This window comes from Rattus norvegicus, chromosome 11 (genome assembly GCF_021556685.1).
Source record: "Rattus norvegicus strain SHRSP/BbbUtx chromosome 11, alternate assembly SHRSP_T2T, whole genome shotgun sequence".
Lineage (NCBI taxonomy): Eukaryota > Metazoa > Chordata > Mammalia > Rodentia > Muridae > Rattus > Rattus norvegicus.
Window position 1 is genome coordinate 72,314,776 of NC_141544.1, and position 16,820 is coordinate 72,331,595.

At 40.9% G+C, this 16,820-nt stretch overlaps 1 protein-coding gene across 3 annotated transcripts in view; it reads right to left on the reverse strand.

Moving 5' to 3' along the window:
* Lsamp (limbic system-associated membrane protein) overlaps positions 1–16,820 on the reverse strand; it is a 2,169,253-nt gene that overhangs the window by 16,490 nt on the left and 2,135,943 nt on the right. The window contains exon 9 of one of the 3 annotated variants that reach the window (NM_001414997.1): positions 14,663–14,698. The exons of the other annotated variants lie outside the window; for them this stretch is intronic. Coding sequence (NP_001401926.1) covers positions 14,663–14,698 — 36 coding nt within the window. The remainder of the gene's footprint in view (positions 1–14,662; positions 14,699–16,820) is intronic. 3 annotated transcript variants of the gene reach the window in all.

Genomic DNA, 16,820 nt, shown 5'->3' on the forward strand with positions numbered 1-16,820 from the left:
AGAGAGTTATGATAAAAAATATTCTGGAACACCACCAAACATTTAACTCCATGAGGTGACTATGCAAAATGCTTGAATGTGTATACACTAGTGCTTAAAAGACAAACTAAATTTCTAGTTAGATTTTATAGATGTTCTTTCCTTTTGTGACCAGACATTGAGTTCTTTGTGAAACAGTAAAGATCTTAAAGCTCTAACTTTGACTCTCTTTCGTGAAAAGTGTGATAGACTTGTGATATTTGTACAACTATTTCTAACTCATCCTATTCTGGCTGATCAGTCTCCTTCTGAGGAAGAAAATCTGCATGATGTTGAGCTTTTTTTGAAAACTCGGTTATGTCCTGCCATCTTGTGGTCCTCACTAGGACATGTTCCGCGGTGCCTTCGAAAAGTATCATGTCTGTCCACCAGGTGGCAACAGTGAGCCAAATGGATTGTAGCTGCTGTCTGGTTGGACGGAGCTGTTGTGAAATGTTAATCTTCAAAAGAGGCCTCCCCACTATTATAGGCAAGTTTTTGATCTGATCCGTAATGCCTGTACGCCATCCTTTTCTATAGTGAAATATGGGTTTACGTTCTTGACAGAAACTGCATTGCCAGGAATACTGTTTCCGAAAGGATTCCCGGGATCCTTCAGGAAAATATCAGCAGTCTCTGACTTTTATGTTTTTCTCGAAACATTCCCCCTACGTATTGGTCTTGCTTCTGAAAATATGTTCAACAGGTGGGCATCGAGATGTCGATTAGAAGTATATACAGTCATATCTGCAGTCAGGCAAATTCTCAAACACTGGTATGGGCAAATGCTGACTTTTTAACTCCCGTGTATCCAGTAGAAGGAAAAGGCCAGAGGTCGGGAAGCTTATTCTTCCTTTAACCTCTGTGATCTCTCTCTCCCTTCCTTCCTTTGTATTTTTTCTTCTTCTCCTCTCCTGGTCCATCCTTTCTCCCTCCCCTCATCTTCTCCTAAAGTGAGTATTTTGAGATATTTCACTGGAAACTCCTTTTAGTTAGGGAGCATTCTTGTTACCTGAGGGCACTTTCAGACTTTATTGGACACAGAAAACGTTGTCACTTGTATGCTTTTTCTGAGTTCCTAGGGGTGGGAGGTGGGTGCCAGAGGGAGTGACCAGACAGCAAGACTTTAAGGATTAGAAGCAGCTTTGCCTAGTTTGTCTCTTGACCACAGCCTGTGTCCCACCCACAGCTCACAGCAATCCTTCATCCTTATTTACACTGAAGGGTCTTGCAGCAGTATGGGGCTTGACATTGTATGGACAGTTGCCCTAATTCCAGGGTATTTATTCGAACATAGGTATCTCATCTGTTACCTGACACAGATAAATGAGAGAACAACCAGTTCTTATCTGTGGCACAATTCTTTCTGGAAGGCCAGTGTTCTGTGTTTGCTACAGGTTTGAAAATAGCACTTTGGTAGCTGACTTCATATATTTAATGGCATCTTTTTTTTTTCTGGATCAGAATGAATAATTTTCTGCGTAGACAGGGTCCACGGTGGACCGAGATTGTGTCTTCCAGTTGCCTGAAAGTGTATGTAAGAGGTGTGGATTAAATGACTAAGGTGGTCAAAGAAAAGGGGAAAGAGAGGGGCGGGTGTGGCTTCAGCCTTACTCTCCTTCCCTTACTGACACAAGGCCTCAGAGCATAACATTTGCAAGTTTCCTTTGTAGAAATCAGTGGGGTTTTGTTCTCTGACATTTTGTGTGTGTCAAGGTTTTGAAAAAATAAAACCTTTATTATTATAGTGGCTTAAAAGGGGGACATTTTTATTAATTCAATTTTGAAAGCCACACTTTGGAAGTTATTAGTTTCTTCCTCATGGGCTTCTTCTCTCTCCTCAAAGGCTTTAGGGATTAGCGGCTTCTGCCTCCAAGTTTGATTATTTTTCCTTTTGCCACAGAAAAAGATATGCCCTCTGATTCCTGTTTGTCTTGTTAGAGCTTTTGACTTCCTCCACGTGTGATATTCAATTTGTATAAATCTTAGTGCCTAATATTTCTAGAATATTGGTCTCTGAGAATCATCAGGAATCATTCCGGGTCTAGGCAAAAGAGGAGAAAGTCAAAGCAAAAGGTGACTTGAACATCAATCTCTAGGCTTTTCCATCACTGTTCTTGTTTATCTATGTTGTTGCAGAGCTGGGATTCAAACCTGGGTCTCACACAGGCCAGGCAAGCCCCCAACGACTGAGCTCCACCCTTAGTCTGAGGTTGTGGGGCCCCGGTTATAAGAATACTGCTGTTCTCACAAATTAGAACCAGTATCCAAACAGCTGAGAAAATCCTACCACGCCATCAACATTTGAGAGTGAATTTCAGCATTCCTTAACTAGACTCTGTTCGAAATGGAATCCCACACTCTGGTTTCGAACATCTCAGAGGGCTTTGCTCTGTATAGGTGACTGTCAGCAGGAAAGAAGTGCAGCTGGTTAGAGGAGGAGATAATGATGCAAAGTCACCAAAATATTATAACCCTAGACACAGCGAGTGAATAAATAAACCTCAACTGAAATTAATACTGACATAGTTTGCTATAAATTATGAACAAAACATTTGAGATTGTTTATTTTTCTCATTAGTTGGATCATCAAATCTCCACAAACCAAGTGTCCTATGATGAATAGAAGGAAAAAAACGTTTTAAAATAGAGAAGAAATACATCTACAAAAGGGAAAACACTAATCTGTCAATGTAGAGGGAGAAGGTAGTTGTTCTCCAACTTAAGTGAGAAGATCCTTACTGTGAATCCAGGAGGAAACACAGGGGAAACCTTTTGTAAGGTAAGCCTTCTGCCCGGGACCAGAAAGTACCATGAATATGCTACAGTGGGAGTGCTGGACAGCAGAAAGCTGCTCCCCCTCCCCTCTGCTACAGCTTTGCATAAGGCACAGACATTCCCTAGCCTTGGACAAGGTGGGAAGAAGGGAAAGGTCTGAGCATGTGGACAATACAAATATTTACATAAGGTGTTTATTTACATCATATCAGTGATGTCATGTCTGAGATAGATTGTATGTGATTCTTTTTTTGTAGTTTTAGAATTTAAAATTTTTCCGTCAATTTTTTCGTGAGGATATATTGTATTTATTTCCAAAATAGAAAGCTATAGACAACAAATCATGCATCAAAGGTATTTCCGAGGTAGTATGGAAACTTAATACAGTAGAAGCTTTCTAAAATACATCTATGAGGGCATCCTAAGCGAAGTTGCCAAATAATTGAGGAGATAGAGGTCCAGCTGGATATCTCTTGTCATCAAGTGGAACTCTCAGTATTGGGAATGACTTGTATCTAATTCGGCTATTGGCTAAAGGCATCCAATGGGAACCCACAAACCACCCAGGCTGTTGCCAAGATTATATGCTGTTCTCCACAAAGTGACAGTCCCCCTTGCTGAAGGCAACACCTACACAACTCATTGAACATGGAGAAGTCAAGGTAGTGCCTACATAGAACCTTTACCCCCTACAGGCAAGCATCTTTGGTACAGGAAGGTATTTAGTATGATACCAAAGGAGAAATATAAACTCCAATCCAGCTACAAAACCCTTTGATCTACAGTGGTTCCCTGCCTGCAAGATGTGCTGGTTGCAATGGTAGCATGAAACGTGTGATGTGACTGACTTAGGGCTCACTGCATGAGATGGAACCCACACCCAACACTGCTTGGGTGACCAAGATCCTAAGACTCCATAGCTGGGATCTAGGGTAAAGCTACATATTAATGTTCTATTGAAAGAATGTAACAAAAGTAAGACTCCTGACATCATTCTGCTATAGATCAGTGCCTTGTTCAGCCATCACCACAGAAGCTTCCTCCTGCAGCAGATGGGAACAAATACAGAGACCCACAGCCAGATGTTATGCAGAGAGTGAGAGACCTTGGAACTCTCATCGCTAAATGGTATACCTCCATTAAACCCTTCCCCTCAGGCATCAGAGAACCCTGCAGAAGAGGAGGAACAAGGAGAGTAAGATGGTGGACACTACGAGAACAAGGGTGACAGGCAAGCAACAGGATGACGTACGTATGAATTCACAGGAATAGAGGCAGCGTGTGCCTAGGAAGAAGTCTCATTATCAGCATGACAGAAAGGAGTAAAGAAAGAGGGCTTGGAGAGGACGCTGACCTGTTCTGTGAGAAACTGTAAGCCCAGATAAGCTCTAGAGGTATCTGGTGTGATGGAAGGGAAGGGAGGCCTCTATAAACCCCACTGTTATATCAGTTACTCACTGGTTCAAGTTGCTGTGTCTGACTGAAGGCAGTGCATAAGGAGCAACTCAACTGAGAACCATCGGCTGCCAATACTTCAAGCAGAAGGAAAAAAGACACGCTCCAGGCTTGAAGGTATAATCTAGGCAAGGTGCCATGTATACCATATGGTAGAATGCATTCTCGGGCAGTATTTTAACATATGTCAGTAAAAATGGCAAACCAAGTGGCTCATACTATCCTGAGTGCCCACCATCTTCTCTAGCTCCTACAGGGAAAGCCTAAGGAGGATTGTGGTTGGCTTATGACATGGGTTCACCAATAACTTACATGCTTCTCTGATTGTTTAAGTCTGGATTATACCTTTAGACCTGTATTATTCTGTATATATTATATACATTCCGTTTAAAATTCAGGGATTCTGATGAATAATAACCAAGTATGTGAAGTGTTCTGATGCTTGTATATGTCTATGTAACCATCACCTAAAACAATGTGCTTCTTCTCCCATAACCTTGTGCCTTTGCTGTGAACTTGAGAAGAATACGTTTTAATTTCTACTATTTTAAGGGGTCCTGGACTTTATATAATTATAAACATGTCCCATGGTTTAAAAAAAAGGTAAATGTAGAAATTTTTCAAAAAAAGCACTTTCTGATTATTTGGTATCTGTTTTCACTATGCTAAGGTGATTGAGCACCTCCCTTAAAATTAAGTCGATGGATGTCATGCAATTAAACAAAAGAGAAGCCAGTCTGGGCGATGTTTAAGGGATATGGCTTCCCAGTGTGAGGTGGTAAAGCAATAGAAGAGGCTTATACAGGTCTATGGCTCCTTCTGACCAGAAGTCTGATGTACCGTTGACTGTTCCAATAAGGAGCAGCAGGATCTGGCTGCTGTAGGCTCTACCTCATGGATTATTACAGAAAATACAGTTCCGTTAAGTACTAACAATATGAATGGAGGACTCCAGTAAGTCTCCTACATCAAGGCTGCTTTTTTTTTTTAAATCCTGAGGGTTTCTTATTCATCCTGGGTAAGTTTAATTTTTAATAATCAATGAACTAAAGTGTTCCAGAATGCCCACAGGCTTAAGTTTAATAAAGGGTTCTCCAGGGCCTGTAATGTAGAAAACTACATATAAAGCAAGCTCACTTGACACAGTAGTCATGGAGAGGTTCCTGGCCAAATAGATAGTTTTAGGCTTTAAAGAGGCAGCACACGCGTCTGTCCTTGTCCCTGGAATGTTTCAAATTGCACCTGTGGGTGCCATCTTGGTCCTTAGTCTCCTGCTGTGACAGAGACCAGTTAACTGCCTTGTAACTACCCAGCCTCAATCATACTTAGCTGTTGACTCAACTGAGTTGTTAAAGCAGAAAATAGATTCTAACATCTGTGTTCTAAAATATACATATTCTATATATTTTAATGATTCTTTTTGCCCTTCATCTATTTGAATTGCTAAAAAACGGATTAAACGCAAAGGTTGGGTAGATCTCTAGAGGCTTCGTTTTTTCCCCTCTCTCTCTTTGGTTTTACTCCCTGCTTTCTGTTTCCAAGGTCTAAACTGTGAATTCTAGAACCATTTAAACATACATTTTTAGATTCAAAATCCTGAGGGATTCAAGGCAGTCTTTAATCCATGTAATGTGAGTTTTCATTTTGTATGTTTCAAAATCAAAAACATTCGAACACCATGAAACGAAGTAATTTGAATGCAGAGAGAATAAGTCAATCTGTAGGATTTCCTAGGGTTTAAAAGCTCCTGGAAATAAGAAGATAAGGGATTTAAAAATATTGGTATGCTCTGAGTTCCCCATGCATCTGCACCTGTGGAACTAAACATCACAGTGCGAGCCTTGCTAAGGGAAGTTATGCCTCAGGCTCTTTTTTGGTGTCTTTCTTCTTGATCTCTAGGAAACCTTACTCACAAGGTTTCTGTATCTACAACTCCTTCTCTATACTGCACAACTGACCCCCAAGTACAGCATCTGTGCAAGCTCTGGGGGAACTTTCTAAAAACATAACTGTTTCCTTATAACCTGACCATTCCTACAACTAAAGTAAAAATCTTACCACAATCTTTGTAGTTTCCTCTGACGTTCAACTAGAGAACAGACTCAGTATAACCCAATCAACCTGGAATAGTGCTACTCCCTAAAGCGCAGACTGTCCATGCATGTCTGTACATTCAGCCCAAGAGATTATTTCTCATAACACAAGCATAAATAACTATTGTTCCTTTTGTAACTCCTTCCTTCTCCCTCCCTCCCTCCCTCCCTCCCTCTATCCTTCCCTCCCTCCTTCCCTCCCTCTCTTCCTCTATTCTTCCCTCCCTCCTTCCCTTCCTTCTTTCCTTCCTTCCTTCCTTTCTTTGTCATTTCTTCTTGTCAAAATTCAGAACAGAAATAAGAATCTTTTTTTCCCCACCCGCCCCCAGAAATAAGAATCTTAAAGAAAATCTTTTTTTCCCCCTAGATGTTAAGAATAAGATGGGTTTTATCTGCCTGTGAGATTTTTCCTTAGATTGTAGACTTTTGTATGTACTGGGATATTCTGCTCCTTAGGCCGTCTTCCCTTCTGCGGTTCAGTTTTCCCTTGCCTAGGGAAGCACCCTTGACCTACTTACCTAAAGTACCTGACCTTGCAGGTGCCCTAACTTGGCACTTAACAGAGCTGACCTTGTTTGCTTAATCACCTTAATCTGTGTGGTCTGTGAACCTTCCTTGTATAGATGCTATTCCTGGCCTGCTCTGCACATTTACCCCCCAAAGGCCCAGCTCAGAACACATTCTAGGATAACATTTGAGTATATCAATGATATCTTCGTAATAATGGTCATTGTCAAAGTCACTTAGTTAGAGCCCAAAATGAGTTTTTTTTTTTGTTTTTTTTTTTGTTTTTTTTTTTTTTTCTGGAGCTGGAGACCGAACCAGGGCCTTGTGCTTGCTAGGCAAGCGCTCTACCTCTGAGCTAAATCCCCAACCCCTCCCAAAATGAGTTTTGACCGACAGTTATTAAGGGATGCTCTTTCTTTTGTTCCTAGTGAGTACGTAGCTTAAGCAAGAGGAAGTATGAGCTCTAAAAAGAACACTATAAAGCAAAAGTCAGAGCAAGTGGAGAGTCATGAGAAGTCCATAGCTGGGGATTCAGAGTGGAAGCTTTGAGCCCCCAGGAAATCATCCTCTGTTCCAGCTGCTTTCATTAGCACCCAGGGACAAACTTACCTGTGTTCTGGAACTCTGGGGGTGGGAGAGATAATTTGAAAGTTCCCCAAGTTACGGGAGCTTGGGAATCAACAACAGAGTGCAAGTTATTCGTTTAGTGTCTGCCGTCCAAACAATCCCTGCTTCCGAGTAATGAAGAAAACAAACCACAAACGACACACACACACACACAATTAAAACATAACCACTGTTCAATGGTCAAACAAAGTTCCAACATTGAACATGGCTGGGACACTTGGAACTGTGTGAGCTAGAGCATATGGAATGGATAGAACGAGCAGCTCAGGCAATGGCTATCTTTAACTGCCTATAAGAGTTCTCCCCACCTACTGAGAGGACGCTATGCTTGCCCCAGTGATTCTTGGGAAGTTGCAGAAGTCATGCTGGAAATGCAAGGTTTCTAAGGTGTGCTGATAAGCAAGAGACTTGTCTGTGACTTATAGTCAACATATCATGCTGGTCGTGATGTGTAGGTGTCAAGTGTGTACACATGTCACGGACGTGTGGGAAGTGTTTTCTTCTAGCGTCAGTGAAAAGCAGAGCAGTATAGTGCACGATGGCAGTCTTGGCTCCCAAGTGTCCAATTAGAAAGCATGATAAATGGCTTGGAAGGTCTCTCCTCCCCTGATCTGTGGTGGATATAAGCTGACAATCCTCAGCAGAGTCCTAGTGAGGAGTTGGCTGACTCCCCTCATACATCTGGCACATATGAACGTCCGAAATTAGAATTCCACCCTCATTATTTCATGCTGTGCTCTGACTTGGCAGGTGTGTTTCCTCACAGCGGTGTGCAGGGGGAGATGTAAGGCCGGTGCTTTACCTTCCTTCTCTCCATCAAAGTATTCATTGAATTTAATACCTACAAATAACTTGGGATGATGAAAGGGCATCGTGAGGACAGAGAGACTCTGTGAGGAAGTTGTTACTGAGGTTAATTTGTATCCTGCTTCTTTAGACACGACTGTCTCCTCCCCTTAGATCCCTACAGTGCCTCAGTGGTGCTTACATGGCAGTGATGAGTGTTTAGAAGTGATTGCTATTACGCTTTAGACTTTTATTTTATTTTATTTTTGTTTCATTTGAAGGGAGTCCAAGGGGGGATATAATATGCATATGTGAGTGCAAGAAGAATCTGAAAAGAATGTAGAGAAAAGGAAAATCAAGAATAAGAACCACACATGACAGAGGGAGAGGGGACTTAGGAACAAATGGAAAATAAGGTTTATATTTGGAAGGAGACTATGACATTTGTCAATGTCTGGGGTCATGCTGATGCCTTAGTATCCTGTCTGGTGTGGGGGATGCTGAAGATCAAACCAAAGACCCATCGTGTGCTAGGCAAGCATGCTATCACCGAGCCATTTGCTCAGCCCCCTCGCTCTCTGCTTACTTCTCAGTGCTTTCTTTAAGGACTCTACCTCTTTGCTATGTTCACCAACCTGGAGATAAGGTCCTAAAGAAAGGACCTACCTCAGCTCTCCCTGCCATGCCTCTCACAGTGCTTTCATGTCGAATGGCTTGTGAGAAACACTAAGGCTAGCCCTGTTGGGGTGCACTCTAAAGAGCAGAGGAACCAATGCCAGCCTCATCTGTCCATTCGGGATCCCGGTCTTCTTACCGTGTGGGATAGTATGCCAGCATTTCCCACTGCAAATCTCACTGAGCTTTTCTTAGGCAGCTTTATTCCTTTTAATTAAAAAGACAAGACTGCCAATTACTTAAACTTAATCCCCAAATGTAATTGTTACTTTGAAAGATTCGGTTTTTTTCCCCCATAAAGCTCATACAAGAGTAATATTTCCATCAAATTAAAATTTAGTGGAAGCTCTGATTTTCAAAAAAAAATATTCATTTTCAAATCCCAGCTGGCTCTAGAAATCAAAATAGAACAGCAAGGCATATGGAAAGGGAGGTGACCAGGAAAGGCTGGATGGTGTAAGCAAATCCAGACTAGAGAAATAAGAAAGGATGAGAGAAAATGTTAGAATTTCCCTACCTGTAAATTCATGCTATAGGGCTTTTAGTCATCTAGCTTGAAGCTAAATGTAAATTCAGAGAGATTTACTACCACAGATCTGCTGTTGGCTGTTTCAATAATGTGCACACTTCCTATCGATTCCTGTTAGCAGCTTTTAACAAGAATGGTTTAGGAACCATATCAAGCTAAGCGTAGAGAGGTGGGGAGGGATAAGACATGGACACGGGGTAAACTTCGAGTGTTACAGTTGGGTCTAAACCATTCCGTGGTTATTGGTAACCCATGGATGCCACATCACTTAATGCTAAGGCTGTAATAGCTGCTCACAAGTAAAGAAAATCAGCGGGAAGACTTGAATCCCATCTGAAGGAGCCAGAGAAGAACGTGTACACTCTGACCCTGATTTATTTTCTTGTATATTAACTGTAGCTCATGGTAGTTCTGTGAATTCTGTGACTTTGTTACACCATGGCTGCATAAATACTATCAGTTGAAATAAGACCCTCCCTCCTGCCAGCTAATAGGAAGGGAGAGATGTGTTTTAACATTTTAATCTTCCTTGATAAGATCTATATCTTTGGGACAGATGAAAGGTTAGTTGGGTATCTCACAGCAAAATTGGTGACCTTCTGTGGCTTCTCTTAAAGATTCTTATTCTGCTGTGAGTTAAAAAATAAAGACAAAATCTTTTTTTTTCTCACTTTGGCTTTGAGATAGTCTGGCTTTTAAACTTCTTAGTGTAAAACATGGGATCCAAAATAACCACACCTCAAGGAAGTCACATCTCCCTAATGCCATGTTCACAGGACATGAACATACCTCCCAGAATAGTGCTTCCTAAAAATCCACAGGAAGGGCATGCAGTTAGATTGGATTATTTGAAATTTAATATGCTTTTCTTCTAGGGTTCTCCTTCGTATAGTATTTAAAATACCACTTTGAGCTTGTAGGCATGAAAAATACAATTTCTTTCCCATTTCACAGTTGGAAAAACTGAATTACAGAGAACAATGCTAGTAATTATCCACAATTAATAGAGGTGTGTATGCAAATCGGTCTGAGTAAGTGTGTGAAATTAGATGTGCTGATGCCAGACGGCTCTGCTCCTGTGTTTTTTGGATGCGTTCATATAAATCTCTGCATTAGTCAGGCATACAAATATGACTTTCCAGAAACGTATGGATAATAAAGTGACTATTATATATGTACATATTGTAATGTGTAAAACAAATTAGATGAATCACTGCAATTTGTTCGATAGGTGCATATCTAATGAGCACTATGAATGCCTTTACAATGCTGGTTTGCAGGCACTATATATATTTATATATGGCTTAGGTTCAGCATGTAGTAGACTAGATTTGGGTATGCTTTGGTCATGAAAATGTGTGGGAAGGAGTAATTATTAGTTTCTTTTGATTATAGGAATTGATGAGACAGTACATACAAAAGACCTTAAAATGTATTGATAAATGAGAAACCAGTTAGTACCTTAGGTATTCGTGTTAGTCTTAATATTACCAGTGCTGTACCTGGTGAAAGTGTTATATTGAGGATGTGGGAGAGGCAGCTTCTCCTTGATTTCCAGCATGATATATTCAGAAAATAAAATGTGAGGCTTAAGCACCCATTTCTACAGAATGAGATATATTCAAGTTTTCCCCTCCCATGTTCCCCTCCATTCTCTTAGAGCCTGATTTAAAGAACTCGTTCCAGGCAGAGCCAGGAAGAAGCAAGGCTATCTCTTCCTCTACTGCAGGTTCACTCTGGCTGTTTGGATGTCAGGTTTGCCCACAAGGACACCAGTGTTCTTTGGGGAGAAAGCAAAGTCGGGCAACCTCGTCTGCTCGTAGGTTGGATTGTAAAGTGGTTTTGAAGTTGGGTTTTGGAGAGTTTGTTTTGTTTCCAGAGCGAGCTTTGGATAGCCGCATTAATCATGCAAACCCAGCCATGTGCAATGTGTTTTATCAATGGAAAAACAGAGACCAAGTGGCAAGCAGATGTGAGCAAATCCAGCGCAATGCCTGAACCTGGAAGATAATCTCAAAATTTCCCAGATCTACTTGCCACATGGGATTAGCGATTGGAAAGGCTGTTCACTTGGGATAAATAATCAGATGGGAGACAAACAAAGTGAGACACGTTCACTCCTGTTCTGTAAAAACAATGATAATATGGGCAGGGACTGGAGAAGGAGGGGCTGACAGAGCCCAGAGAACTCTTGGGAGACACTGCTCGGATGCTGCAAAGACAAAACAATGGTGGGTGTCCTTGTCTTCAATTTCAACTGTTCTAATGCTGTTTTCATTGCCTCATGCTGAAGCCATGCTCCTCAGTGGGAGAGCATCTTCCAGAGAGACAAAAGGTTACATTTAAGCCTGCTAAAGGGAGACACCTCTACTGCCCTGGCTCACAGAGGGCCCTGGAAATGGCCTCAGGCCAATGATGTGAGAAAATTCCCTCAGAAATTTACAGCTGACTCTTCCTTCATTTTACAATTCAGTGGATTTTTCTGCAGTGAGACAGTTGAGGTATTTATGCAAATATATGCAATTCAGGACTGATTTCAGAATGAATAAATCTAAATGAAAATTAATTGGAAAATCCACTATCAGAAACAAATCAAGGAAGGAACACCACTTATTTTCTCTCTATATATAAATATGTGTTTGTGTGTATATTTACATATACATATATATTTATTTAAAAATTAAGGAGCAGGGAAGCAATTTGGTTTTTGTGTTTTGTTTTGTTTTTGGCACAGTAGTAAGGGCACTGTAAAATTTCTAATTGACTCCAGGCAATACATATTACCCATTGGTTTCATCCCTGTGTTGAAATATCACTGTAGACATAGAGTGCATTCCCAGATGGCCTGAGGGCCACAAGTGGTTGAGGATGTGGGAAGATGAGAGGGGTGAGTCTCTAATGCAAGGCAACTGGGGTGAAAAGGGCCAGGCTATGGGTAGAAGAGGAAGGTCTTTCTTTCTACCTTACAAGGGCAGAAAGGAGCTTTTGGGATTCTTTTTACCTTTTCAATCACCTAGAGAAAATCATATTCTGAAATCTTTGAGGCCATTTGCCTCAAACAACAAACACAAGACATAGACATAGTTAACACTTTGGTGATGAAAGTTGAGATTCCAAATAGATGATGACATTTAATTAAATAAGGAACCCAAACATAACAATGGTAGCCACAAAAAGACATACTTTTCATGGGTATTTGGATCCTGAGTTGTCACTCTAAAGGCTTAGTATTCTGTCATTGTCTTGTCTTTCCAGGGGAAAGTACATTTCCCATGGGAAGCCCTCTAAATTGAAAAGAGAAGGAGAAAGTGATTGGGTCCCTAGGAAGGTGGCATCCTTGTAAAGCACAGGGGACTTAGAGAACTGACAATTTCCAGTGACCTCTCACACCAGCTCTCCCATATCTCCACGAACAGCTTTTCAATCCCTGCTAGCAAAAGCCCAAAGTATTAGTAGTAAGGGGAACTAGATTCTCTAAAATCTATCTAAAAGAAAAGCTAACTACAGTCTACGTACGTACAGCGCAAAATCAAATGAGGGTCATTCTCCAATCAACAATTCAGTGTGTGGGAAACGAAGTTCCACAGAATTGAATGAGGTCCGACCCTCAATGAAACTGCTCTCCGACATTCTGTAGCTGTCCTTTGTGAACAGCGTCTGGCTTCACTTTGTTCCGCCACAATGCTCGATCAGATAAATATTTGAGTTTGTGGCTGCAGAGCTGCTGTCACAGAGACTCTCAGCGTCATCTTTATACCTTGTGCAAAGCTCATCTTGAACAGGGCACGACCTCTTTGCAAATGCAACCAACTAGGCCAGATGCCTCTGTGTGTGTCTTCCTTATCAAGATATTTGCAAGATGCCATCCTGATAAAGTGGTGTCGATTTCTGTAGCAACACTAGAAGTTAAATGTCTTAAAATAATTGTGGCATGTCAGGAATTCAAGATGGAATATTTTTTTTCCACGAATGTCACGCTTCATGTCAAGACTGAAAACCAGGCACACTTTAACAGTTTTATTTTTAGTGGCCATGGTTAAGGAACAGATTTTATTAATGCTTTAGGGAAGTTATTTTATTCAACAGAGTTTTAAGTTTTATACTAAAATAGTCTAGACTGCTCTCAAAATTTATTAAGCTGTCTTGCTATCCCTAGAAACCCTCTGCGACTCATTGTAAATATAATTAAGGCAAGTTTGCATATATGTGACTGTATACATATGCAAAATTCCATCCTTGGCACTTTGAAGATGTCCATCCAATTCTGGTCAGAACTTTAGCTTGGATAAGTTAATGAAACATGAACCATCTTCAAATTTATGAAACAGCAGTGTTTCTTCCTATAATTCTGAGCACATTTTTCTTATAGTGTGTATAATAATCTTCTTTAATTGGATTTATTTTTTTCCAAACTAGGCCCCGCATGGCCTAGTTTCCATTTTTTCCTCACGTCTCTGAGTGTTCTTTGCGAATCACTTTTCTGAGATTTAATTTCAATGGTAGGTTGGTTTCATTTCAATTTTTTTTGTATTATTTTAATTTTATTTGCCAATTTGCCTTTAAATACCCTTAAGCTAGAAAGTCGTGGCTGTGGCTTTGCATCTCAATGTGATGTAGGAGGCAAAAAATTTAATTTGGGTCTGTAGAAAGTTTTATGAGAAGGACTCAGAGTGGCTGTTTTATAAATTGTTATTTGTGTTTTTTAAATTATGTATGTTTAAAAGGTAGAACACACAAGTTCACCCATAGTTAAGGCAAAGTAGTGTTCATATAACTGAATTGTGTTTATTCTTTGGGAAAATACATTGTACAACAATGACAGTAAGTTCAGAGCCTTTAAACCTTTGTGCTTAGGATGGTCAGTGGGATCATTAATGTGCAATTTTGTGACCTAGGGAGCTAGGGTATATCTCTGTTCCAATATGGGAGCTCTTGGTGATCTACAATAAATGTATATTGAAAATACAGTACCTGTCTGGGTAGCTGACTGGCTTGAAGTTAAGGCAGTGGCACACCTGTTAGCCTGCTGTTGTTGTGGTAACAGAATGTCTTGCTTTGCAGTGTTTATGGGAAAAAAGTAGTTTCGGATAAATGTGAATTTTGAGAATATGGTTTCTTCCTTTTGCGTTTTTCACACATTAGGTGTTGGAGAATGACCCAGGAACACAATTACAGTGATAAAAATCATACTGACCTTGAATAGGGTGGGGGACTGTGGGTAAAACACGCTCTAAAGGGGAAAAACGGTAAACATCACAGAGGGTATAAATACACACATATTCTCAAGGTTAATCGCTCAGTTACAGAACAGGAATTTCCGTGCCTATGGAACCTTATCTCCAATAAACTGCTTATTTGTTCTTCCTGTTAAAATATCAAAGACTGATATTAGTGAAATTATGAATATAGCTCATTTTTCTATATTATTAAAGCAAGAGCAGAGAGCCAACACCAGTGGTAGCCCTCCACATGGGATCTTCTCCTCTGCTAGAAAACCCAATACCAAGGTGATGTCTTCTTAGGGAAAGGGGCTAGAACAGATTACAGAAGTTATGGAGCCTTTCTTGGTTCTGGTTCTTCTCCCTTTGGCTAATGATAGATGGAATGACAGCAGTCAGTGGCAGTTTTCTCTCCCTTATCTATCATACAGTTCTTTACCAGCTTCAGTCAAGCATGTGGAAAATTTATTTGAGGAAACACTAACTCATCTTTTCCCTCATAGATTGTATTTCTGTAACAGGGATGCCACAGGAAAAAAGTCTCCCTGGCAATATGTTTCTTGGAACGATATAGTTTTACCTGTAGTCCATTTCTTCATCCTTCTTCTTGCTATCATACCATCTTCTCCAAAATTTGATGAGCCCACCAAACTTAGCTGATACATGCTGTTAACTAATAGCAACTAGTTTTATTTGAACCCTGGGGTCTAATATAGGTAAGTCTCTCCCTTGCACAGTCCCATACTCTGGCTTCTTCCTGTAATTTAAGTATACTGATGGAATTCAGGTTTTAGGCGATATTCCATACTTCTCATTAATATTCCGCATTTGACTCTAAATCTTCCCCGAGGCTCTTTCAGCTAGGGAGAATGATGCGGGAGAGACAGGGCTTACCACGTGCCAACTCCCGACTCTATAGTGCGACAGAATTAGCGTACCTTTCCACATTTTAATTTAGAAGTTCATTTAAATAGTGGCCAATGTCAAGTAGAAACCAACCAAAACCAAGCCACAGAGAGATAAGCACGTTCTTGTTTGGTTTGCCTTCCACCTTGTACTGTAAGGTCAGTGAGGAAAAGTTGATCCTCTCCCCCCAAGCCCCCCTACCCTTGTTCTTCTAGTCCTTCACACATCTGGCCATTGAGAAGATTCCCAGGCACCTTAACTACTGTACTCTCTAACCTGGCTGAAGGTTGTAGTTTAAATGGGAAAGGTGCTTAAGTGCATTGAGATAGAATAGGTCAGTAACGTCCAGAGAATGATTATGTCATAGTCCTCAAAATGCCAAGCAGGAAAAAAAAATGGTTTAAACCTTCACCGTGCATTTGCTATGAAGTTTCCAGCTTTGATAATAAATGGCTGAAGTGCTTTCACATTTATGTATCAGCTGGAGAACGCTGTCCCATACCATACGCTCTCTACTGTGTTTTATTTTATGATTACTGTTATTATTCAGAGTGTTTAAGTGACTCAGCTTATTACTTTCTCACCATACTGTTCACAGTTGGATGCACGCACTCTGCCCGGCTTTCCACACACGCTTGTGTATTGCTACACCATGCTGCCTTCTCTCCACTGCCTTTCCAACTGCTTCCTGGCTGGTGATTAGCATCTCAGTCCCACCCCGTTAACATCACATTACATAAGTGAGTCTTGTTCTCCCCATTCTGTCCTTCTGGCTTATCTCTTCTCAGTGACTTTTTCCTTTCTGATTCTTTTTATCGTCATTCTCTCCACTATCATTCCTACTACCGTTGTACAGTTCACAGCAGGATTTGTGGGCTCCCACAAGAGTGAACTGAAATCTGATTCCGATACCAATTAAAACGGAGAAAGGCAACTTCACACTGTTGATTTTCAAAACCAGAAAAGAGCAGGCATCTTGGGGGAGCTTCGGGTTTCTCCCTTGGATGTGGATGCTTGAGGTCAAAGCAGATGAGTGGGGGATGTTAGGGACAGACTCTGCTCTTGGCCGTAGAAGCATGGGCTGTGGCTTTTGGTATGGCCTTTGAGTATTGGCTTGGCTTTTCTTTTGGCTAAATGGGAAGGTCTATTGGCTGATTCTGCCATATATGGAGAAAACAAAACCAACCAACCAGCCAGCCAGCCAACCAACCAACCAACCAACCAACC